The sequence below is a fragment of the Oncorhynchus mykiss genome, chromosome 22 (genome assembly GCF_057628025.1).
Source record: "Oncorhynchus mykiss isolate SJ-2025 chromosome 22, ASM5762802v1, whole genome shotgun sequence".
NCBI lineage: Eukaryota > Metazoa > Chordata > Actinopteri > Salmoniformes > Salmonidae > Oncorhynchus > Oncorhynchus mykiss.
In genome coordinates, this window is record NC_143043.1 from 37,875,208 (window position 1) to 37,901,843 (window position 26,636).

Sequence of the window (26,636 nt, forward strand, 5' to 3'; positions counted from 1 at the left end):
CGGCCTAATAATATAAATATATAATATGTCCCTGTTAAATAGCCTAAATGATATAAATAAACATGTAGTCCTATTGGATGTAGGCTATTTTGAATTAGTAGTTTAACTCTGTGATTTCATGTTGTGTCTTTCTTCCAGGGTGCCGTCCACAATGTCAACACAGGCGCCAACATTTACACAGCCGCTGCAGAGCGTTGTGGCACTAGAGGGTAGTGCCGCAACGTTCGAGGCGCAAGTTAGTGGTAAGACATCTTTTTTTTGTTCTTATCACGAAGTTCCAGTTGTCTGCAATTCTATTCACATCACACATGTTGACCTATCCACCGACCTTGTTTCTAGAATTTTAGCTACCAATTGATAATCTGAGTCAATTGTTAATTGATTCAAGCAAGCAACATGAATCTTAACACACGTCAGATATTCTAGATTAATACATATTAACATTTGTCAACAGTATCATTAATAAAACAAATGACAAACTTTACCTCCAGGTAATCCAGTTCCTGAGGTGAGCTGGTTCCGTGATGGCCAGGTTCTTTCCGCTGCCGCTCTGCCCGGCGCACAGATCTCGTTCAGCGATGGCCGCGCTGTTCTGATGATCCCTGCTGTGACAGCCGCACACAGTGGAAGATTTTCTGTGAGAGCCACCAATGGTGCTGGACAAGCCACTAGCACCGCTGAACTTCTTGTTACAGGTGACACCTTGTATTTATTTGACCTGAGACCTGTTTTAATTGGTGGTTCAGTTATTGTGTGACTCTAACTAACACAAACGTTCTCTTACAGTGGAGACCGCACCACCCAACTTTATTCAGAGACTTCAGAGTATGACCGTGAGACAAGGAAGCCAAGTGAGACTGGATGTTCGTGTTGCAGGAATCCCTACACCTGTGGTAAAGTTCTACAGAGAGGGAGCTGAGATACAGAGCTCTGCTGACTTTCAGATTGTTCAAGAAGGAGACCTTTACAGTTTGTTGATTGCCGAAGCCTTCCCAGAGGATTCTGGAACTTACTCTGTAAATGCTTCAAACAGCAGTGGACGGGCTACCTCCACTGCTGAACTACTGGTTCAAGGTGAGACTACATTACTCCTTTTCCTTTAATCATTAATGATGGGAAACAGGAATCATGTGGGTAGATGAGCAGAGAATGAGCCAAAGCTTACTCATATTGGTATTTATGGTTGGAACTAAATTACATCAGTAAAAAACATTTAAGAAAACATGTAAACTAATGTAATTTAGTATTTCTGTATTTTGAATTCATGCTGTATCAATAGATTAAATGCTCATATATATATATATATATAGAGTTATATATATATATATATAGATGTCAAGTATTTATGTTAATTCTAGATATAATTATTTTCCAATGTCCAGGTGAAGAGGTAGCAGTCCCTGCTAAGAAGACAAAGACTATTATGTCAACATCTTCTCAGATGACGTCTTCTCAGACGCGCCAGACCAGAGAGACCAGAGTAAGATTCTACTGTAGTCTTAGTCCAAAGTCATATATAAGCTTAAATAAAAATTCAACCCAGTGAGAAAAACTACATTCTCCATTGAAAAGACATAATTTCAATCAGTTTCGCCATTGAAAAGACATAATTTCAATCAGTTTTGCCATTGAAATGACATCTTTTCAACCAGTGTTGCTCACTGGGAAGTATACCTTTAACAATAGAAAATGCTATAAAATATATGAAACCTTGCTTACTCCAACTAATGTTCTTCTGTTTCATTTCAGAGAGTGGAGTCACATTTCCAGTCCAGCTCTATGATGGAAATGCGCGTTGAAGGTGGTGTAGTGACACAGACATTGGCACACAAGACCCCGCCACGTGTGCCTCCAAAGCCAACCTCAACCTCCAAGTCCCCAACACCACCATCTCTTGCAGCCAGGGTTGCAGGCGGACGTCATCAGTCACCATCACCTGTGAGACATGTCAAGGCGCCCACTCCGGCCCCTGTCAGGTAAGACATTTGATCTTCATCCTATTGGAAAACACAGGGCTGGTTTCCTGGACTCAGATTAAGTCTACTACTGATCTACAAAAAGCATGCTCAATGGGGATTCTCCGTTCAAAGATCGTTGTAGTCCTGGACTAGGCTTAGTCTAGGTCTGGGAAACCGACTCACATTGCTATTGTAGTAGACTTCAAACTCTTACATTTGTGTCTATTCTGAAGTAACTTCTGTGTGCCTGTTTTACATTTTCAGGTCTGCCTCTCCCACTTCTGCCTCAAGACTGTCTGTGTCACCAATCAGACCAGTCAAATCCCCACTGACCACACGCAAACAAGTATCCCATAGTCCAGATGTGCCTCCACCATGGAAGCAGGGAGAGGGATTTGTGGCGGAGTCCAGCTACAGCATGACCACTGCCTCTAGTGCCAGTCATGTCCAGTCTTCTGCCACCCATGCTCACATGGAGCAGCACTGGGAGGGCTCTTATGGATTGAAAACGACTGGTGCCGCTGTATCTGGTGTCGCTGTGAGAGAGGTAAGGAGATCACCATCTGGGCTGCTCAACTCTGTGGGAGTGGATCCATCTAGTGGTCTACTGCAGGGTTTCCAAACTCCCTCTGCCCCTCCAGCTTGATGATTAGTTGATTAATTGAATCAAATGATTTGTGTAGTGCTAGGGCTAGGGCAAGAAACTAAATGTGCACGGGGGGAGAAAAGAGCCTCAATAGATGTGAATATGGCAAGTTGAATGGTTACACACAACAGAATGTTTCAATGAGCAAATAACTACACGGATATGTAGACTTTTTGTCATCAGTGTGATGTTTTCCTTGTTCAATGTTATTACCGTGATCCATAACAGGAGGTTTTACTACACAGATATTACTGATAGTCATACAGTGCCTTGCGAAAGTATTCGGCCCCCTTGAACTTTGCGACCTTTTGCCACATTTCAGGCTTCAAACATAAAGATATAAAACTGTATTTTTTTGTGAAGAATCAACAACAAGTGGGACACAATCATGAAGTGGAACGACATTTATTGGATATTTCAAACTTTTTTAACAAATCAAAAACTGAAAAATTGGGCGTGCAAAATTATTCAGCCCCCTTAAGTTAAATACTTTGTAGCGCCACCTTTTGCTGCGATTACAGCTGTAAGTCGCTTGGGGTATGTCTCTATCAGTTTTTCATCGAGAGACTGAAATTTTTTCCCATTCCTCCTTGCAAAACAGCTCAAGCTCAGTGAGGTTGGATGGAGAGCATTTGTGAACAGCAGTTTTCAGTTCTTTCCACAGATTCTCGATTGGATTCAGGTCTGGACTTTGACTTGGCCATTCTAACACCTGGATATGTTTATTTTTGAACCATTCCATTGTAGATTTTGCTTTATGTTTTGGATCATTGTCTTGTTGGAAGACAAATCTCCGTCCCAGTCTCAGGTCTTTTGCAGACTCCATCAGGTTTTCTTCCAGATTGGTCCTGTATTTGGCTCCATCCATCTTCCCATCAATTTTAACCATCTTCCCTGTCCCTGCTGAAGAAAAGCAGGCCCAAACCATGATGCTGCCACCACCATGTTTGACAGTGGGGATGGTGTGTTCAGCTGTGTTGCTTTTACGCCAAACATAACGTTTTGCATTGTTGCCAAAAAGTTCAATTTTGGTTTCATCTGACCAGAGCACCTTCTTCCACATGTTTGGTGTGTCTCCCAGGTGGCTTGTGGCAAACTTTAAACAACACTTTTTATGGATATCTTTAAGATATGGCTTTCTTCTTGCCACTCTTCCATAAAGGCCAGATTTGTGCAATATACGACTGATTGTTGTCCTATGGACAGAGTCTCCCACCTCAGCTGTAGATCTCTGCAGTTCATCCAGAGTGATCATGGGCCTCTTGGCTGCATCTCTGATCAGTCTTCTCCTTGTATGAGCTGAAAGTTTAGAGGGACGGCCAGGTCTTGGTAGATTTGCAGTGGTCTGATACTCCTTCCATTTCAATATTATCGCTTGCACAGTGCTCCTTGGGATGTTTAAAGCTTGGGAAATATTTTTGTATCCAAATCCGGCTTTAAACTTCTTCACAACAGTATCTCGGACCTGCCTGGTGTGTTCCTTGTTCTTCATGATGCTCTCTGCGCTTTTAACGGACCACGGATCACAGTGCAGGTGCATTTATACGGAGACTTGATTACACACAGGTGGATTGTATTTATCATCATTAGTCATTTAGGTCAACATTGGATCATTCAGAGATCCTCACTGAACTTCTGGAGAGAGTTTGCTGCACTGAAAGTAAAGGGGCTGAATAATTTTGCACGCCCAATTTTTCAGTTTTTGAATTTGTTAAAAAAGTTTGAAATATCCAATAAATGTCGTTCCACTTCATGATTGTGTCCCACTTGTTGCTGATTCTTCACAAAAAAATACAGTTTTATATCTTTATGTTTGAAGCCTGAAATGTGGCAAAAGGTCGCAAAGTTCAAGGGGGCCGAATACTTTCGCAAGGCACTGTACATGTGATACGTTTTCCTTGTTCAATGTTCTTATATGATGTTCATGCATTGGATTGCTTCCTAATCACACTAATGGAAGCGCCAGCATCATGATACGGATGATAAAGTGATTGCTGTAGTTACCGTGGTAGCAGCGGTGGACCAGGCACGTAGCTGCAACTCCCAGTCTGTAGACGGATCCTGCACACAGACAAGCTCTGCTGCTGTGTTTATAGCACCAATACAGGAGCAGGTAGTTTAGAAATAAAACCCTCTCCCCTCCATATCCACCAGGAGGCTGGTGGAAGGAGCTACAGCAGTACAGACTCGTTGTAATGCTGGAGTGGAACAGTCAATCATGTGGTTTCCATAAGATTAATGTGTTTGATACCTTTCCATCCATTCCATTCCAGCCATTACAATAAGCCTGTCCTCCTAAAGCTCCAGCCTCCTCTGATATCCACCTAGTCAAAGTTTCCCCTTCATATTTTGAGTGTCCCTACTGACTTTCCCCATCAATCTCATGCTGCATAAAAAAAATTGCAACTCTTTGCAATTTTCTACCTTCTGTCCTTGCACAACTCCTTGTCCATATCCATCCCAGATATGCACATTTCCCCCACGTAATATGAATGCTGACGAGGAAACAAACCGTTTCAACCTTTCATTGCTGTTTGGCAACATTTAGCTTACACCAGACATCGTGAAAATAACAACAGCAACCAAGGCAATAGTGGTGGCAGCAGTTGTCAAAATGGCTAGTGAAGCAGAGGGAGAAACTGTCGGCACTGAGATCCAACATGGAGATAATATGGGAAGCTTCACTGCTTCAAGTGTGATGGTGACTACTGAGGAGCAGGTAGCTGAGGTGTGATGGTGACTACTGAGGAGCAGGTAGCTGAGGTGTGATGATGACTACTGAGGAGCAGGTAGCTGAGGTGTGATGGTGACTACTGAGGAGCAGGTAGCTGAGGTGTGATGATGACTACTGAGGAGCAGGTAGCTGAGGTGTGATGGTGACTACTGAGGAGCAGGTAGCTGAGGTGTGATGATGACTACTGAGGAGCAGGTAGCTGAGGTGTGATGATGACTACTGAGGAGCAGGTAGCTGAGGTGTGATGATGACTACTGAGGAGCAGGTAGCTGAGGTGTGATGGTGACTACTGAGGAGCAGGTAGCTGAGGTGTGATGATGACTACTGAGGAGCAGGTAGCTGAGGTGTGATCGTGACTACTGAGGAGCAGGTAGCTGAGGTGTGATGATGACTACTGAGGAGCAGGTAGCTGAGGTGTGATGGTGACTACTGAGGAGCAGGTAGCTGAGGTGTGATGGTGACTACTGAGGAGCAGGTAGCTGAGGTGTGATGATGACTACTGAGGAGCAGGTAGCTGAGGTGTGATTGTGACTACTGAGGAGCAGGTAGCTGAGGTGTGATGATGACTACTGAGGAGCAGGTAGCTGAGGTGTGATGATGACTACTGAGGAGCAGGTAGCTGAGGTGTGATGATGACTACTGAGGAGCAGGTAGCTGAGGTGTGATGGTGACTACTGAGGAGCAGGTAGCTGAGGTGTGATGGTGACTACTGAGGAGCAGGTAGCTGAGGTGTGATGATGACTACTGAGGAGCAGGTAGCTGAGGTGTGATGATGACTACTGAGGAGCAGGTAGCTGAGGTGTGATGGTGACTACTGAGGAGCAGGTAGCTGAGGTGTGATGGTGACTACTGAGGAGCAGGTAGCTGAGGTGTGATGGTGACTACTGAGGAGCAGGTAGCTGAGGTGTGATGGTGACTACTGAGGAGCAGGTAGCTGAGGTGTGATGGTGACTACTGAGGAGCAGGTAGCTGAGGTGTGATGGTGACTACTGAGGAGCAGGTAGCTGAGGCGTGATGATGACTACTGAGGAGCAGGTAGCTGAGGCGTGATGATGACTACTGAGGAGCAGGTAGCTGAGGTGTGATGATGACACACCAGTGATCACTCCCCATTTCCGCCTTTGTTTTTATTCATTACACAAAATTATCAACAACTTACATCTCTACATCAAACATGTCTAACAAAACAAAACACAGGTATAAACAAGAAAATACTAAATACATACTATATATATATATATATATATATATATATATAATTAACATCAATATTTCTTCCATTTTACTCTCTCACTTTCCCCATTTCTTTTGTCACATCCCTTTCTCTTTATAGTCCTCATCATTATGTGACTAACCCACTTCATAATATTGCTGTGAATGCACGGTATGATGCAATGATATGTTCAATTACACAAAATGTTCTTTGTAGATGTTTTGTTACATTCATTTGTATGTTATGTTTTGTTATGTTATGTCAACCTTTTGTTGTTACTACTGCCATGGATGATGTGTATGATCTATGTGCTGTATGTGTTACATGCACTGCTTGTTGTCTCAAAGGTTGAGGGTGGGAAAAAAGCGGAGGCAAAGGCTACAGTTGTTGCTGCTGTTGACCTAGCACGTGTTCGGAAGCCAGTGCATGGAGAGAGGGGTCATGCTGAAGAGGAAACCATAGATTCTGATATAAAACAGCAGTCGATGCTGTCTACTACTGAGCAACAATTCTCAACGAGGACTGAGGCTGGGCAAATGCAAACAACAATTCAAACACTTGCTCCTGAACAGAGTATTCATGTCTCCCAGGTTAGATGTGACTTTTAAGTAGACAATAGAAGAAGAAAGAAAAACATTTAAAAATGAGTCATTTGTTATATTTTTGGGGTTGTAATCACTCAATCTCAACTCCATTGGTTATTTTAGATGCAAAGAACTACCACTCAAGTGGATACTGGCCTTGCACCATCCCCAATTCCACATTTCACAGTTTCAAAAGTTATGGTTCCTAAACCTGACCATAGCTATGAGGTAAGCATAGGTCAAATCAGGCAAGCAGTGCAACATAACAGAAACAAGAAAATAAATCAATAATTGTCTATCTTATATAGGGGTAGATATTTATACATATGTAAACGTGGTTCCTGCTTGCCTGAGATGCAACTTTCTATCTTTGTAGCAATCATTCAGATGAGAACTTAATACAAAATGTAATCTAAACAATAATGATTTGATATATTTGATTTTGGTCTTAATCACTCCCGTCCTATTACCATTAATCAATAATTATACTAATAATGTAATATTCATTTGAATAATCCTCTAACATACTGTGGTTTAGACTTTATTTAAAACCCTCCATTCATATAGGCTTTAATCAAACTAACTTAGATTCCCCATCTTGTGGCTAAACAAAACAAACCCAAGACGTTCATAATGCTTTGTTCTGATTCGTGATGATAATGGTATTCTCCTTGGGTTGATCAGGTTTCGATAGCAGGTTCTGCTATTGCCACACTGCAGAAAGAGTTATCCTCTACCTCTTCACATGCTGCTCAAAAGATCATCAAGACAGTGAAGCCTCCATCTCATAAGGTTGTGGTGGCGACAAGAGTGACGCCAGAGCCGACCCCGCCTCCGTTTAAAGATATCGCAGACAGATATCAGACACATTTCGACACTCAGTCACAGCAGAAACAGATAGGCACTTCGTTTTCAGGGGGCATGGAGCAAATTTATGAGGACTGGGAACAACAGGTTTGTAACCCAGGTGTTTTTCCAGATACTAGTCCCCATGTGTTAGAACCTCTCCTCTCCAGTGTCTTAACAGTTCTCCTTAGTTGCTACTAATCTTAACATCAGCCTTGTATACCTCCCCTCCTACGACACCCCCTAACTAAACCAGTCCATTTGTCTCTTGTCGTCCAAGTACATTTTTGTCCACTGCAAAAAAAATGCGCGCACACACACACACACACACACACACACACACACACACACACACACACACACACACACACACACACACAGTGCTAGAAATAGTATGACATTAACAGAGATGTGTCTATTCCCTAGGTTGTTGAAACAGCAGTTGTTCCATCACCAATGGAGGAGCCAACTGTGCCACCTACTCTTGTGGCTGTAAGTATTTTAATATTTTTCATTCTTCATTCTTAAAAAAAAAAAAAAAAATGTTCATTACTTTTACCTATAGATTAGCATTTTACTGATCATGTGTGTGTTGTTTTCAGGGCTTGAACAACGTGACTGTGACTGAGGGTGAATCTGTGACTCTGGAATGTCAGATCACTGGTCACCCTGCCCCTGGCATCATGTGGTTCAGAGAGGACTACAGAATTGAGAGCTCCATTGACTTCCAGATCACTTATGAGAGTAAATGTGCCCGTCTGGTCATCCGCGAGGCCTTCGCAGAAGACAGCGGTCGCTTCACTTGCACTGCTACTAGCGAGGCTGGAACCATCAGTACATCCTGCTACCTGCTTGTCAAAGGTAAAGAGCATAAAGACAATGTTATGTATGTCTACCTATACCTTATTGGAATGATTAAACCTGACTTTGATTAAACCTGACTTTATATTGCAGTGTCAGAGGAGATTGAGAGCAGAGAGGACACTACTGTGTCTGAATATGTTGAAACTTCTGCAGAGCATCAGTGAGTAGAAAACAGCATGAACTATTAACAAATGTGTTATTTACGAGTTTGCATTGAAAGCATACAAATTGATAGTTTCTCGCTTAAGACTGTAGACAATTTCTTGCTCAAGATATTAGATAGTTAAATCATTAAACCTTCCTTTTAGGATTAGCATTGGAGCCAAGGAGGAGACAATGTCGGAGGTGAGCGCTGTTGCAGAGACTGTGGAAGCAGCTCCCTTCTTTGTCAAGAAGCCAACTGTGCAGAAGTTGGTGGAGGGTGGAAGAGTTGTCTTTGAGTGCCAGATCGGAGGCAGCCACAAGCCCAACATTATCTGGAAGAAGACTGGAGTGCCCCTTACTACAGGATACAGGTGACACATTCCTAGTCAATCACAATATTGAATTTTGATTTTTTTTTTATTGTGCTTTCTACATTACATTATATTTCCATCCATTAGATATAAAGTGCACTACAATAAGGAGAGTGGAGTGTGTAAATTGGAGATCTCCATGACGTTTGCTGACGATGCTGGAGAGTACTCCATCTTTGTCAAGAACCCTCTTGGAGAAGAGTCTGCCTCAGCCAGTCTGCTTGAGGAAGGTCAGTCGGTTGAATTGTTATTAGAAAATGTTTGCGGGGTTGAGTTATAGCCTTACACTAAATTGGTATTTCCTATTAAAGTTGGTATATCCCTTATTACAGAGGAATATGAAGAATACATGAAGAAACATGAAGTGACATATAAGACTGAAGTGACTACAATGGTGCAGGAGTCTAAAGTGGCAGAAGTACCAACTGTTGCTGTTAGTGGCTATGAGACAGAACAGAGGATGTACATGCAAAACAGAATGGCTCAGCAGGCCCAAGCGACACGCACCTTCATCTCCGAGCAGGTATAGTGATCAGCTGAGGCACCTCACACTAAACACTACATCAACTTCACACTAAACACTACATCAACCTCACACTAAACACTACATCAACCTCACACTAAACACTACATCAACCTCACACTAAACACTACATCAACCTCACACTAAACACTACATCAACCTCACACTAAACACTACATCAACCTCACACTAAACACTACATCAACTTCACACTAAACACTACATCAACTTCACACTAAACACTACATCAACTTCACACTAAACCCTACATCAACCTCACACTAAACACTACATCAACTTCACACTAAACACTACATCAACCTCACACTAAACACTACATCAACCTCACACTAAACACTACATCAACCTCACACTAAACACTACATCAACTTCACACTAAACACTACATCATCCTGACACTAAACACTACATCAACCTCACACTAAACACTACATCAACCTCACACTAAACACTACATCAACCTCACACTAAACACTACATCAACCTCACACTAAACACTACATCAACTTCACACTAAACACTACATCAACTTCACACTAAACACTACATCAACCTCACACTAAACCCTACATCAACCTCACACTAAACACTACATCAACTTCACACTAAACACTACATCAACCTCACACTAAACACTACATCAACCTCACACTAAACCCTACATCAACCTCACACTAAACACTACATCAACTTCACACTAAACACTACATCAACCTCACACTAAACCCTACATCAACCTCACACTAAACCCTACATCAACCTCACACTAAACCCTACATCAACCTCACACTAAACACTACATCAACCTCACACTAAACACTACATCAACCTCACACTAAACACTACATCAACTTCACACTAAACACTACATCAACCTCACACTAAACCCTACATCAACCTCACACTAAACCCTACATCAACCTCACACTAAACCCGACATCAACCTCACACTAAACCCTACAACAACCTCACACTAAACCCTACATCAACCTCACACTAAACCATACATCAACCTCACACTAAACCCGACATCAACTTCACACTAAACCCTACAACAACCTCACACTAAACCCTACATCAACTTCACACTAAACACTACATCAACCTCACACTAAACCCTACATCAACCTCACACTAAACCCTACATCAACCTCACACTAAACCCGACATCAACCTCACACTAAACCCGACATCAACCTCACACTAAACCCTACATCAACCTCACACTAAACACTACATCAACCTCACACTAAACACTACATCAACCTCACACTAAACACTACATCAACCTCACACTAAACACTACATCAACCTCACACTAAACACTACATCAACTTCACACTAAACACTACATCATCCTGACACTAAACACTACATCAACCTCACACTAAACACTACATCAACCTCACACTAAACACTACATCAACCTCACACTAAACACTACATCAACCTCACACTAAACACTACATCAACTTCACACTAAACACTACATCAACTTCAAACTAAACACTACATCAACCTCACACTAAAACCTACATCAACCTCACACTAAACACTACATCAACCTCACACTAAACACTACATCAACCTCACACTAAACCCTACATCAACCTCACACTAAACCCTACATCAACCTCACACTAAACCCTACATCAACCTCACACTAAACCCTACATCAACCTCACACTAAACACTACATCAACCTCACACTAAACACTACATCAACCTCACACTAAACACTACATCAACTTCACACTAAACACTACATCAACCTCACACTAAACCCTACATCAACCTCACACTAAACCCTACATCAACCTCACACTAAACCCTACATCAACCTCACACTAAACCCTACATCAACCTCACACTAAACACTACATCAACCTCACACTAAACACTACATCAACTTCACACTAAACACTACATCAACCTCACACTAAACCCTACATCAACCTCACACTAAACCCGACATCAACTTCACACTAAATCAACCTCACACTAAACCCTACAACAACCTCACACTAAACCCTACATCAACTTCACACTAAACACTACATCAACCTCACACTAAACACTACATCAACCTCACACTAAACACTACATCAACTTCACACTAAACACTACATCAACCTCACACTAAACCCTACATCAACCTCACACTAAACCCTACAACAACCTCACACTAAACCCTACAACAACCTCACACTAAACCCTACATCAACCTCACACTAAACACTACATCAACCTCACACTAAACCCTACAACAACCTCACACTAAACCCTACATCAACTTCACACTAAACACTACATCAACCTCACACTAAACACTACATCAACCTCACACTAAACACTACATCAACTTCACACTAAACACTACATCAACCTCACACTAAACCCTACATCAACCTCACACTAAACCCTACATCAACCTCACACTAAACCCTACATCAACCTCACACTAAACCCTACATCAACCTCACACTAAACACTACATCAACCTCACACTAAACACTACATCAACCTCACACTAAACACTACATCAACTTCACACTAAACACTACATCAACCTCACACTAAACCCTACATCAGCCTCACACTAAACCCGACATCAACTTCACACTAAACACTACATCAACCTCACACTAAACCCTACAACAACCTCACACTAAACCCTACATCAACTTCACACTAAACACTACATCAACCTGACACTAAACCCTACATCAACCTCACACTAAACCCTACATCAACCTCACACTAAACCCGACATCAACCTCACACTAAACCCTACAACAACCTCACACTAAACCCTACATCAACCTCACACTAAACCATACATCAACCTCACACTAAACCCGACATCAACTTCACACTAAACCCTACAACAACCTCACACTAAACACTACATCAACTTCACACTAAACACTACATCAACCTCACACTAAACCCTACATCAACCTCACACTAAACCCGACATCAACCTCACACTAAACCCGACATCAACCTCACACTAAACCCTACATCACCCTCACACTAAACCCTACATTAACCTCACACTAAACCCTACATCAACCTCACACTAAACCCTACATCAACCTCACACTAAACCCTACATCAACCTCACACTAAACCCTACATCAACCTCACACTAAACCCTACATCAACCTCACACTAAACCCTACATCAACCTCACACTAAACCCTACATCAACCTCACACTAAACCCTACATCAACCTCACACTAAACCCTACATCAACTTCACACTAAACCCTACATCAACCTCACACTAAACCCTACAACAACCTCACACTAAACCCTACAACAACCTCACACTAAACCCTACATCAACCTCACACTAAACCCTACATCAACTTCACACTAAACCCTACATCAACCTCACACTAAACACTACATCAACCTCACACTAAACCCTACATCAACCTCACACTAAACCCTACATCAACCTCACACTAAACCCTACATTAACCTCACACTAAACCCTACATCAACCTCACACTAAACCCTACAACAACCTCACACTAAACCCTACAACAACCTCACACTAAACCCTACATCAACCTCACACTAAACACTACATCAACTTCACACTAAACACTACATCAACCTCACACTAAACACTACATCAACCTCACACTAAACACTACATCAACCTCACACTAAACACTACATCAACTTCACACTAAACACTACATCAACCTCACACTAAACCCTACATCAACCTCACACTAAACCCTACATCAACCTCACACTAAACCCTACATCAACCTCACACTAAACACTACATCAACCTCACACTAAACCCTACAACAACCTCACACTAAACCCTACAACAAACTCACACTAAACCCTACATCAACCTCACACTAAACCCTACAACAACCTCACACTAAACCCTACATCAACCTCACACTAAACCCTACATCAACCTCACACTAAACCCTACATCAACCTCACACTAAACCCGACATCAACCTCACACTAAACCCAACATCAACCTCACACTAAACCCTACATCAACCACACACTAAACCCTACATCAACTTCACACTAAACACTACATCAACCTCACACTAAACACTACATCAACCTCACACTAAACCCGACATCAACCTCACACTAAACCCTACATCAACCTCACACTAAACCCTACATCAACCTCACACTAAACCCTACATCAACCTCACACTAAACCCTACATCAACTTCACACTAAACACTACATCAACCTCACACTAAACACTACATCAACCTCACACTAAACCCTACATCAACCTCACACTAAACCCTACATCAACCTCACACTAAACCCTACATCAACTTCACACTAAACACTACATCAACCTCACACTAAACCCTACATCAACCTCACACTAAACCCTACATCAACCTCACACTAAACCCTACATCAACTTCACACTAAACACTACATCAACCTCACACTAAACACTACATCAACCTCACACTAAACCCGACATCAACCTCACACTAAACCCTACATCAACCTCACACTAAACCCTACATCAACCTCACACTAAACCCTACATCAGATGTTATTTGACATATTTTTGTTTTTGTGGTCTTTTTACACTACAATGGAAATCCAATGATTCACTCAATAGCTTTACTTTAAAAAAAATTGTTTACAGGAACTCAAGATTACTGTCGTTGAGGAGAGGATTATCCATGAGATTGAGGTCCGCATCATGCAGATTACATACCAACAAATTGTGACTGAGGATCGGGAAGAGATGGTGACTTGTGCAGACCGTGAGGCTGTACAGTCAGCCTTTGCCACTCCAGTTAAAAACTACAGAATCATGGAAGGCATGGGGGTCACTTTCCACTGCAAAATGTCAGGAACTCCACTACCCAAGGTAGTAAAGAAACCATGTATTTTTATATTTTGTGTCCATTCTACTTCATATAAATGTTGAGATGAAACATTTATCCATAATTTCTTGTCTCTCAAAAGATCGTATGGTACAAAGATGGCAAGCGTATCCATCATGGCGGCCGTTACCAGATGGAGAGTCTTCAGGATGGTAGAGCCAGCCTGCGTCTTCCTGTGGTGCTGCCAGAGGATGAAGGTGTTTACACAGCATTAGCCAGCAACATGAAGGGCAACTCTGTAAGCTCTGGGAAACTGTATGTGGTGCCCACTGCAGGAGCAGAAGCTCCACAGATGCCTGAGTCACCGGCAATGCAGAGAATGAGGTGAGAGGTTATGCTATGAGTGATGTAGCTGCTTAATAGCCTAATCATAAAGCCATCATAAGAACTTTTCATTTCTGTGTTCATTTCTCAGGTCCACATCCCCACGCTCTACAAGCCGCTCTCCCGGTCGTTCTCCCGGACGCTCTCCTGCTCGCAGACTTGATGACACTGATGAGAGTCAGCTGGAGAGACTATACAAGCCTGTGTTTGTCTTGAAGCCACAGTCATTCAAGTGTGCTGAAGGGCAGACTGCCAGATTTGACCTGAAAGTAGTTGGTAGACCCATGCCTGACACTTTCTGGTTCCACAATGGTAAGTGATGTGAAAACATGATACATCGTCTAGGATATGTTTTATTAAAAAAATATTAAAACTATTATTCCTTTCTTTGTTATTTTCAGGACAACAAGTTGTCAATGATTACACCCACAAGATAGTGGTGAAGGAAGATGGAACTACGTCACTGATTGTGGTTCCAGCCATGCCCCATGACTCTGGAGAGTGGACCGTGGTCGCTCAGAACAGAGCTGGAAGGACCTCTGTCTCCATGACACTTACAGTTGATGGTAAGGCTCCATTTGAAATATGTGACTGACTCAGGAAAAAGGGAAACATTTTGATTTGTGCTCCAGTGAATATTTCAGGACATGAATCTATTGTTTATTTGTTATTTATTTTTATTCCATTCATTTGTATGTGCTTGATCTTTGTTACATTTACAGCCAAAGAAAACTTGATCAGACCCCAGTTTATTGAGAAGCTGAAGAACATCAGTGTTAAGCAAGGCACTCTGGTTGAGTTGGCTGTCAAAGCCATCGGAAACCCCCTGCCTGATATTGTTTGGCTGAAAAACAGTGACATCGTCTCCCCAATGAAGCACCCAAATATCAAGTGAGTGTCTTGTCCATATCATGAGTTAAAATACAGTTAGTATGTTGACCTCACATGTTGAATATTCTGAGTCTATTCAGATACATTACAGTAGCCTAGCAGTTAAGAGCATTGGGCCAGAAACCAAAAGGTCACTGCTTCGAATCCCTGAGCCGACTAGGTTAAAAAGCAGTTGATTTGCCCTTGAGCAAGGCACTTAACCCTAGTTGCTCTGAATAATAGTGTCTGCTAAATGACTAAAATGTAATACAAATGTATATATTTCAGGATTGAAGGCACCAAAGGAGAGGCCAAATTCCAGATCCCCCAAACAGTAGGCACTGATAGTGCTTGGTACACAGCCACAGCCATTAACAAAGCTGGAAGAGATACCACTCGCTGCAGGGTCAACATTGAGGTGGAAACTGCTGAACCTGCACCAGAGAGGAGACTCATTATTCCCAAGGGAACATACAAGGCCAAGGAAATTGCAGCTCCAGAGTTGGAATCCCTGCATCTACGTTATGGCCAAGAGCAGTGGGAGGAGGCTGACCTATATGACAAGGACAAGCAGCAGAAACCACAGTTCAAGAAGAAGCTGACTTCCGTCAGGCTGAAGCATTCTGGTGCTGTCCACTTTGAATGCAGACTGACCCCTATTGGTGATCCCACTATGGTTGTTGAGTGGTTACTTGATGGCAAACCCCTTGCAGCTGCTAACAGATTGCGCATGGTTAATGAATTTGGCTACTGTAGTCTTGACTTTGAAGTTGCCTATGCCAGAGACAGTGGTGTCATCACCTGCAGAGCCACTAACACGTTTGGTGCCGATCAGACCTCGGCTACACTTATTGTAAAGGAGGAGAAGAGCATGGTGGAGGAAACTCAGTTACCTGAGGGCAGGAGGGGACTACACAGAATTGATGAGATGGAGCGCATGGCTCACGAAGGAGGTCCTTCTGGAGTCACTGCAGATGAAGGGGCTGAGAAGACAAAGCCTGAAATTGTCCTTCTTCCTGAGAATGCAAATGTGCAGGAAGGTGAAATTGCAAGGTTCCGTTGCAGAGTAACTGGTTATCCTACACCTAAGGTCAACTGGTACCTCAATGGGCAGCTCATTCGCAAGAGCAAGAGAATGAGACTTCGCTATGATGGCATTTACTATCTTGAGATTATCGATATCAAGTCATACGATGCAGGAGATGTCAAAGTGTTAGCAGAGAACCCTGAGGGCACAGCTGAGCATCTGGTGAAGCTGGAGATCACGCAGAAAGAGGACTTCAGATCTATTCTTCGTCGTGCACCAGAGCATAAGGCCCCAGAGCCTAGCACCATGGCTGAACATGGCAGAGTTTCCTTTGATGTGGTTAAGGTTGAAAAACCAACTGCCATCAAAGACACCAAAGAGGTAGTGCAACTAAAGAAGACCGAAAGAGTCATCCATTCAAAAGCCACAGAGGAGACAGATGAGTTGAAGGGCAAATTTAAGCGCAGGACAGAGGAAGGTTATTATGAAGCCATCACTGCTGTGGAGCTCAAGTCTCGTAAGAAGGATGAGTCCTATGAGGACATGCTTAGGAAGAGGAAGGAAGAACTGCTTCACCATCAGAAAATGTTGTCTGAGGCTGATAAGAAAAAAGAGGAGGAACGCAAGGTTCATGTTCCCTCAATTAAACCAGAGAGAGTAAAGCTCTCTCCCAGCATGGAAGCTCCAAAGATCATTGAACGCATTGCTAGTCAGACCGTGTCTCAGATGGAAGAAGTTCACTTCAGAGTCAGAGTTACCGGTAGACCAGACCCTGAGTGCCAGTGGTTCAAGAATGGAATTCTGCTGGAGAAAACAGATCGCATTTACTCGTTCTGGCCTGAAGACAATGTATGTGAATTGGTAATCAAAAAGGTCACAGCAGAAGACTCTGCTAGCATCATGGTCAAAGCCATGAACATTGCTGGAGAGACTTCAAGCCATGCATTCTTATTGGTGCAAGGTAAAGTAATAATTTCAGTAATTTTTCTACATTGTTCATAGCATTAGTAGCCTATTGTCTGAGGTTGTGACACAAGATGCACAGTAGTAAGGGTTCAGGGCCGGTCCTCGTTAGTACCAGGTGCTGTAAGCAAAAAAATAAAATAAGCTGCCATTGATCATCATTCAGTGGAAATTATTAAGTTATTGCAATCTGAAACCTAGATATCAAACCTTATTTAAATCTGTGTAATTGATATTCTGTATGAATCACGGCATCCCTGATACATTATACCATCTTCATCCTTTTAGCAAAGACAGTCATCACCTTCACACAAGAGCTAGAAGAAACCAACGTGAAAGAGAAAGACACCATGGCGACCTTTGAGTGTGAGACCAATGAGCCTTTTGTTAAAGTCAAATGGCTGATGAACAATGCAGAGATTTTCTCTGGAGACAAATACAGGATGCACTCAGACAGAAAGGTTCATTTCCTTTCTGTACTGACCATCAACATGAAGGACGATGCAGAATACAGTTGTGCTGTTGTTGAAGATGACCACATCAGGACCACTGCCAGACTCAATGTGGAAGGTTGGTCGTTTTTCTTACCACTGGTGTACAAGTAGAACTTTAATGACTGGGTTCTCAGATACAGATTAAGCCTAGTCCTAGACTAAAAAGCAGGTTCAATGGAGAAGAACTAAGTTTAATCTGTGGGAAACTTGTCCTTTTTCATCAGTAAATGTACTCTTTGTTTTCTGGAATAGATATACTAACAGTGCTCTCATTATTCAGGTGCCCCACTGTCAATTGTAAAGAGGCTGGAGAACATTGAGGTGCCTGAGACCTACTCTGGGGAGTTTGAGTGTGAAGTGTCTCGAGAGGATGCTGAAGGTGTATGGCATTTTGAGAACAAGGAGCTCACTCCCAGCAGCAAGCATGCCATCTCCTCCCGCCGAGGACGCCACAGTTTATCTGTGAAAGATGTAAAGAAAGAAGACCAGGGAAAATATACATTCACCACGGGTGAATTCAAGACTAGTGCCTCCCTGAAAATGAAACGTGAGTGTTCTAAGGATGAGGATTTCTATCTAGATCAAAGACAACAAAAAAATATGCTTGCAGATTGTTTTTTCATGACCTATTAACATGTGTAGTTGCATGAAATCAAGTCTTACTTCAATCTCTTCTCCTTTAGTGCGCCCTGTGACCCTGTTGCACCCCCTCTCTGATATGACAATCTGTGAGGGTGACATAAGCCAGTTTGAGGTGCGATTCTCTCAAGAAGATGTTGAGGGCACTTGGATGAAGAATGGTGTTGTCATTGAAGCTTCAGATCGCATCCACATTGTTATTGACAAGCTCATCCATAAACTTCTCATAGAGGATACAGGCAGGCTTGATGGTGGAATGTACTCCTTTGTAGTTCCTGCTCAGGACATTTCCACCACTGCAAAGCTGACTGTTCAAAGTAAGTGATTTGATTTCATACTGTCCATACTCATTTTGAGTATTTCTTTATTTACTAGGCCTTATCGTTTTGTCTTTTTCTGTGTGTATTACAGCGATTAGCATCTTGACCCCACTCAAGGATATTACATCAGTTGAGGGCACCAAGGCTGTTATGGAGGCTAAAATCTCTGCTGCAGATATTAGCTCAATTAAGTGGTTCCACAATGACAAGCTTGTGATGCCCAGTGAGAGAATCCAGATTGTTCCAAAGGGATCCAAACAGCGTCTGGTGTTCAATAGGACCTTCGCCTCTGATGAAGGAACCTACAAGCTATGTGTTGGCAAAGCTGACTCTAGCTGTAAACTGATAGTCCAAAGTAAGCTTTTGCACAAGTGATTAAATGCAACATAACTTCATACAATACATTTTGTCAGTTACAGATATTATCCAACTAAAACATACTTCACTTTTTTTTTACAGAAATTTCAATTGTGAAGCAAATGGAGGATCAAGTTTGCACAGAGACACAGCACGTCACATTTAATGTGGAGGTGTCCCACCCTGGCATTGATGGTATCTGGACCTTCAAGAAACAACATCTGAAAAATGATTCCAAGTACAACATAGTGACCAAGGGCAAGAACCACAGTATGACTGTCATTAATGCCATGAAGGATGAAGAGGGGCAATACACATTCGCTGCTGGTGAACAGATATCCAGCGCAAAGCTTACTGTGTCAGGTAAGATAACTCTTGTCAAAAAAGTGCATTACACTGTAAACATATACACGTTATGGTGTAAAAGTTCAGTTGGATATTACAACAACCATTCACCTGCCAAATCTAAAAACTTTTTAGGGCAGTTACCCAATTGGAGGAAATAAATCCAAATGTATTTGTGTTCCCAGGTGGCGCTATATCCAGACCGCTGCATGACATCATTGTGGCTGACTCTCAGACAGCTGAATTTGAGTGTGAGGTGGCCAACCCAACTGCTGAGGGCAAGTGGCTGAAGGATGGACAACCTTGTGACTTTGGTGAAAATGTCAGGAGTGAGAAAAATGGAGCTGTCAGACGTCTTGTTATTGTCATCACCAGACCCAATGACATTGGTGAATACACCTACCAGATTGCAAACTCCAAGACAACAGCCAACCTGAGAGTTGAAGGTAGGTGTTACCTCCTGAGTAGAAATGTTAACTTATTTTCAACTGGTGTTAGCATTAATATATGACTATTATATTATTACTATATGCCTGCTGTTATGTCATGTTTGTGTTTGATTTCATAGCTGTGAAAGTCAAGAAGACCCTGAAGAACCAAACTGTCACTGAGACACAAGAAGCAGCATTCATTCTGGAGCTCACCCATGAGAATGTGAAGGGCTCACAATGGATTAAGAATGGTGTAGAGATCCAACCTAGTGAGAAATATGAAGTCACCGTTGATGGCATGATCCACACCTTGAAGATCAAAAACTGCACCATACACGATGAATCAGTTTATGGATTCAAACTTGGAAAACTATCTGCTAATGCCAGACTGAACGTTGAGGGTAAGTTCATATTTTTATGGTCACAAATTGAAAATGTTTGTTTACTTAAGATTTTGAAAGTTTTGACTCTCAATCTTTTTTTCAGCAATTACTATAACGAAGAAGCCTAAAGATGTGACATCACTATTGGATGCCACTGCCTCTTTTGAGCTGAGCCTGTCTCATGATGACATCCCTATCAAATGGATGTTCAATAACGTTGAGCTTAAACCAAGTGAAAACATCAAAATGCTGTCTGAGAGAAAATCTCACAAGCTGATCATCCAGAATGTGGATGACCACAAGGCAGGAGAGTACACTGCTATGGTCGGACATGTGCAGTGCAGTACTCATTTATATGTTGAATGTAAGTGTTGACACGTGAACAAATAGATGACTTAACCCACTCAAATGTATTTTCAATATATTCATTATTGTTCGTTCTCTCCAGCTCTGCGTGTCACAAAACCCATCAAGAACATTGAAGTCCCAGAGACCCAGGTGGCCACTTTTGAATGCGAAGTGTCACATTTCAATGTCCCATCCACCTGGCTGAAGAATGGAGTGGAGATAGAAATGAGTGACAAGTTCAGGATTGTGGTGCAGGGCAAACTTCACCAGCTCAAGATCATGAACACTGGCAGTGAAGACTCTGCAGAATACACCTTTGTCTGTGGAAATGACAGAGTCTCTGCAACTCTGAAAGTTAGCCGTAAGTTTTCAACTAATCTGTACTTGAAATAATTTGTATCACATAGGTCTTTTTCTCTAATGACATTGTTTTTTCCTTAGCCATTTTGATCACCTCCATGCTGGAAGACCTCAATGCACAGGAGAAAGACACCATCACATTTGAAGTGAATGTCAACTATGAGGGCATCACCTACAAGTGGCTGAAGAATGGTGTTGAGATTCGCTCCACTGACAGATGCCAGAGCCGCACCAAACACCTAACTCACTCTCTCACCATCCGAAATGTTCACTTTGGTGATGGTGCAGAGTACAAGTTTGCTGCTGGCTCTGCTGCAACTACAGCCAGCCTATATGTTGATGGTATGTTTTTTTTAATCCAGACCCTTTCTAAATATTAATCATGAAAGTAATTTTTCTGTTGTTCATTAATGTATTTGCTCTCTCACAGCACGCGTTATTGAATTCACCAAGCACATCAAAGATATCAAGATCACAGAGAAGAAGAGGGCCACATTTGAATGTGAGATCTCTGAGCCTAATGCTCAGGTGACGTGGATGAAAGATGGACAGGAACTGGAAATGTCTGAAAGGTACGTCTCATTCATTTATTTGTATATTATTCCTGTGAGATTCCTGTGAAATGCTACATTTGAACGATTCCTCTGTATCTTAAGAGTTATTTCTAAAATGCCTTGACAGATACAAGGTCTCCACTGAGAAATTCTTGCACCGTCTAATGATCCAGTCAGTCCGCCTGTCTGATGCTGCAGAGTATTCTGTGGTCGCTGGTGCAAGCATGTCAAAGGCTCATCTCACCGTGGAGGGGCGTGACATCCACATCACAGAACCCGAGGAGAAAGAATTCACGGTGAATACGGATAACATTACATTGAAGGGGGACAGTTTAAAACTGAATAGTTCAAAAATGATCAGTGTTAATATGAACATTTGTATTATTTCTTTTCAGGTTGTTGAGAAACAAAAAGCGTCGTTTGAGTTTGAAGTCAGTGAGGACGACGTTGAAGGTCGCTGGCTGAGGAACGGTGCTGAGATCCAGTTCAACCTTGACGATAGGCTCCACTACATTGCCATTAGAAAGGTCCATCGCATGACCATCTCTGAAACCTATAGAAGTGATGCAGGGGAGTACACCTTCATCGCTGGCAAGAACAGGGTCGTGGTGACTCTACATGTCAATAGTAAGTGTTTGCTCTCTTTTAACTCCCAATAACAAAAGTCACACTGAAATAATAATGCAATTTTCAAATAATGCAAATTTCAATTATGTTTTTACAAGGATGTATTTAAACAACTAAATCACAGGGAAAACAGATGGGTTTTTCTTCTTAAAAAAATAAAAACTACCCAGTTTTCCCTAAGCTTGGTGTTCCTTCCTTTCTTCTCATCAAATGTCTTTGTCTGTTCCCATAATTTAGTCCCTGAGCCACCTCAGATAATTCGCGGCATGCAGGCCCTGTCTGTGGAGGCTGGCAAACCTGCTAGATTTTCTGTGGAAGTGACTGGCGTCCCCCCGCCCCAGGTGTTATGGTACAAGAACTCCCAGGCTCTCTCCCCTGGCTTCAAGTGCAAGTTCCTGCGTGAAGGAAATGAGCACACTCTGCTTCTCATCGAAGTGTTCCCAGAGGACGCAGCCTTGTACAACTGCGAGGCCAAGAATGACGTTGGGCTTGCCACCAGCTCAGCACCACTCAATGTGGAAGGTAAAGTGGAAAAACAATCACATATAAAGTACTGAAATAACCTCTTAATGAAAAAAGGGGAAAAAAATAAGACTTATTTGATTTCAGTTTCAGAAGTCGTTTCTCCTGACACTGGATCTCCAATGTCCAAGCCTGTGATCATAACACCAATGAACAACACCTCAGTTAATGAGGGAGAGGCTGCTAGGTTCCAGTGCAGAATCTCTGGTGAAGGTATCTATCTCGACTTCCACTAGGCCTATCTCTTACTTTGTTCTCTAAACTGTTCAATTAAAATAATAATAGTATTGCATTATTCATAAAAAGCAGCATTAATAATCTTGCATTATTAATACTATTGACATTAACCAAACTTTTCTCTTGCTAGATCTAAAGATCTCTTGGTACGTCCATAAGAAAGAGATCGGACAGTCCGATGCCTTCAGGATGTCTCAGTTCGATGACACCTGCCAGCTGGAGATTTCCAGAGTGTACCCCGAGGATGAAGGGGAATACACCTGTGTTGCCAGAAACTCGGCAGGAATGGTCACTTGCGCAGGATATCTGGCACTTGAAGGTGAGTAAAAGTCTTATTGAACATTAGTTCTGTATGTCCAATTTAAGTGTGCTTCTGTATTGTTAAAGGTTGAGAATAGATACTATTTGTCCTAGAACTTATTTTTGCTCTATGCGTGTACTTGTATGATTCAATTGATCTTTCTCCTTATCTTCATATTGCCCTGGTGTGGTGGATAATCTGTTTCCAAAGTTATTAAACTTTTCTTTACTCGTAGTATAGGTTCATTTTGATAGCAGTTGATTGTTGACCAAATTACACTCTTCTAATTCTCCCAGATCAAAATATGAAATCTGTAGCTAGGCAAAGTGTGTCAAGCACTGGGGGAACAATGATCAGTCATAAAATGGAAATGTATTCAGAAGGGTACCAGTCAGTGGATGTCAGTGGATCACACAGTGTACAGACCTATGAGACTGTGTCTGAGATGTCCACAATGAGGACGTCATCTTCATCAGTAAAGATGGTTGAGGTGACCACTGTTGAGAATTCTGAAATGAGCATCCCTAGAAGCCCTAAGTTGCTCTTGAAAATGAATGACGTCAAAGTCAAAAGTGGTGAGATGGCTCAGTTCAACTGCTCGTTCGACGGGCAACCCTTTACTGAAATAGTGTGGGATCATAATGGAAGGAACCTCACAGACACAGAGAGGGTGAAACGTACCCAAAATGGAGGTGTGCTGTTACTTGTCATACTCAATGTTCAGCTTGGTGACCAAGGGACATACCTCTGTACCACAAAAAATAAACACGGAGAGAGCAGAACTTCAGCACAACTCACAGTTGAAGGTGGATACAGTTTCTATTTAATATTTCCACTCTCTGGTCCATTTCACCTCCATTCCGCTTGATTCTTTTGTAAAACCTTTAAAACTTTTAATATTTCCTTTAGATTGTAACCGATTGGAATATAATGTAATAACATATTTATTTTGTAAGTATAGTTTTTTTTCCCCATTCAAAGCATGCCCCTAATACCATCTCGCCATCTTACTAACTCCCAGTGTTTAGATCTAAGATACCCTCTTACTGATGTCCTCTGACTGATGTTCTTAATACCTAATAAATCTCCCTTAACTTTATTCTCACCCAGCCAAAGAAGTGAATCCCAAAGCCGAAACACCCATCCCTTCCGATTCTGTCAATAAAGACTCTAAGACAGACAGGGAGTCGTCTAAAAAGCCCTCTGACCAAGACAAGCAGGAGTCCTTACAGAGTCTTGGACCTCTACCGCCATTCTCACAAAGAACTCAAAGGCAGATAAGCCATGAGTATTACCCTGATGTTATACCCTATGGAGAATACGAATGTGATTACATTGGTGCCACCTACCCAGAGTTCCTTGTGACACTGCCCCCAGAAATCCTTGCCAAACCTAGAGACACCGTGTCTCTCTTTTGCGTTATAAAGGGAATTCCTACTCCGTTTGTTATCTGGCTACACAATCGGTTGATTGTCGAAGAGTCCATTTCTTACTCTCTGAAACACAAGGGGCCCTTGTGCTGCTTAAATGTTATGAACGTTGGTCCTAAGCAAGGGGGCGTTTACACTTGCAAAATTGTCAATTCAGCCGGAGACGCTGAATGCAGCACAGTGATGAAAGGTTGGCAACTGCATGCTTTGGTCCTTACCACCAATATGCACTCTTGGCCGTTATTGGCCGTTCTTGTCAATTCCACATTTCACACTGTTCCAAACTATTGGCCGTTCTTGTCAATTCCACATTTCACACTGTTCCAAACTATTGGCCGTTCTTGTCAACTCCACATTTCAGACTGCTTTCAACTATTGGCCGTTCTTGTCAACTCCACATTTCACACAGCTCCCATACTGCCCTATACAACAAGAAAAATAGATTATAAAATGATAGCTCATGGACAAATGTGCTAAGAAACAGGTTGTCAAGTACACTGACTTAAATGTGAAAAGAGAGAGAGATGTGCTCAATTTACAACATGCTTTCCAAGAGACGGAATTCACTGTATGATCACATCAAAACCAAAGCATGTCAGATTGTTTTCATCATTGCAAAATAGATGTTGACAATATGGATGTAACCTATGTTACCTGGTTCTAGCAGTAAGTACTATATATATATATATATATTTGATAAAAATCACTAATTTATAAATGTTTGTCTATTGACAGTGGTTGAAAAGGAGGTGGAGAAAAAGGAAAAGGAAGTCAAAGGTAAATATATTTTCTTTATCATTAACATGTGATTGAATGTCAGATTCCTGGACTCAGATTAAGCCTATTCCTGGACTCAGATTAAGCCTATTCCTGGACTAAAAATCACTTTCAGAGTTGGAGGTGCTTTGCAGACCATGAGTCGGCTTGATCTGGAACTGGGAAACAGGCCCTTCATCTTTTTTTTTTGCACAGGCCCATATCCTCCAGATTTAAAAAAAAATGTCTGGAGCAATATGATCATGTATAATGTCCCTTTGTAAAACTATATGTTGGGCATGTGACTATCTTGAACGGTCATAATATTTACCTTGAATTGTAATGCAATAGGTGAAACCTACATGGCTTTTATGTGAAATTAAAATAATGCATGTTTTTTGTCTTGCTGATTTCAATTCAAAAGGTGTTATCGTTAAAATACATTCCTTTATTTATTGCTTTATTGTTTTTTTTTATCTTAATATTTATACATTATTGTAAGTGATAACATAATGTAATTATTTTACTCAG

At 41.9% G+C, this 26,636-nt stretch overlaps 1 protein-coding gene across 45 annotated transcripts in view; it reads left to right on the forward strand.

The window, feature by feature from the left end:
- LOC110501770 (titin) overlaps positions 1–26,636 on the forward strand; it is a 186,535-nt gene that overhangs the window by 2,674 nt on the left and 157,225 nt on the right. For 37 of the 45 annotated variants that reach the window (XM_090215947.1, XM_090215948.1, XM_090215950.1 and 34 more), the window contains exons 2-39: positions 139–242; positions 492–695; positions 787–1,074; positions 1,383–1,480; positions 1,750–1,976; positions 2,223–2,505; positions 6,899–7,141; positions 7,259–7,363; positions 7,820–8,089; positions 8,408–8,473; positions 8,584–8,842; positions 8,936–9,005; positions 9,154–9,360; positions 9,448–9,590; positions 9,693–9,883; positions 14,574–14,801; positions 14,900–15,141; positions 15,233–15,453; positions 15,543–15,707; positions 15,864–16,032; positions 16,300–17,999; positions 18,290–18,571; positions 18,776–19,042; positions 19,179–19,451; positions 19,546–19,809; positions 19,914–20,174; positions 20,342–20,602; positions 20,725–20,988; positions 21,074–21,334; positions 21,419–21,679; positions 21,760–22,020; positions 22,109–22,250; positions 22,360–22,528; positions 22,628–22,859; positions 23,097–23,381; positions 23,469–23,594; positions 23,749–23,937; positions 26,085–26,126. In XM_090215947.1, the coding sequence (XP_090072073.1) occupies positions 152–242; positions 492–695; positions 787–1,074; positions 1,383–1,480; positions 1,750–1,976; positions 2,223–2,505; positions 6,899–7,141; positions 7,259–7,363; positions 7,820–8,089; positions 8,408–8,473; positions 8,584–8,842; positions 8,936–9,005; positions 9,154–9,360; positions 9,448–9,590; positions 9,693–9,883; positions 14,574–14,801; positions 14,900–15,141; positions 15,233–15,453; positions 15,543–15,707; positions 15,864–16,032; positions 16,300–17,999; positions 18,290–18,571; positions 18,776–19,042; positions 19,179–19,451; positions 19,546–19,809; positions 19,914–20,174; positions 20,342–20,602; positions 20,725–20,988; positions 21,074–21,334; positions 21,419–21,679; positions 21,760–22,020; positions 22,109–22,250; positions 22,360–22,528; positions 22,628–22,859; positions 23,097–23,381; positions 23,469–23,594; positions 23,749–23,937; positions 26,085–26,126 (9,310 nt within the window). In that variant the 5' untranslated portion in view covers positions 139–151. Of the gene's footprint in view, positions 1–138; positions 243–491; positions 696–786; positions 1,075–1,382; positions 1,481–1,749; positions 1,977–2,222; positions 2,506–6,898; positions 7,142–7,258; positions 7,364–7,819; positions 8,090–8,407; positions 8,474–8,583; positions 8,843–8,935; positions 9,006–9,153; positions 9,361–9,447; positions 9,591–9,692; positions 9,884–14,573; positions 14,802–14,899; positions 15,142–15,232; positions 15,454–15,542; positions 15,708–15,863; positions 16,033–16,299; positions 18,000–18,289; positions 18,572–18,775; positions 19,043–19,178; positions 19,452–19,545; positions 19,810–19,913; positions 20,175–20,341; positions 20,603–20,724; positions 20,989–21,073; positions 21,335–21,418; positions 21,680–21,759; positions 22,021–22,108; positions 22,251–22,359; positions 22,529–22,627; positions 22,860–23,096; positions 23,382–23,468; positions 23,595–23,748; positions 23,938–24,215; positions 24,726–25,029; positions 25,540–26,084; positions 26,127–26,636 lie in introns of all 45 variants that reach the window. The other 8 variants (XM_090215944.1, XM_090215945.1, XM_090215946.1 and 5 more) reach the window with 2 other exon arrangements.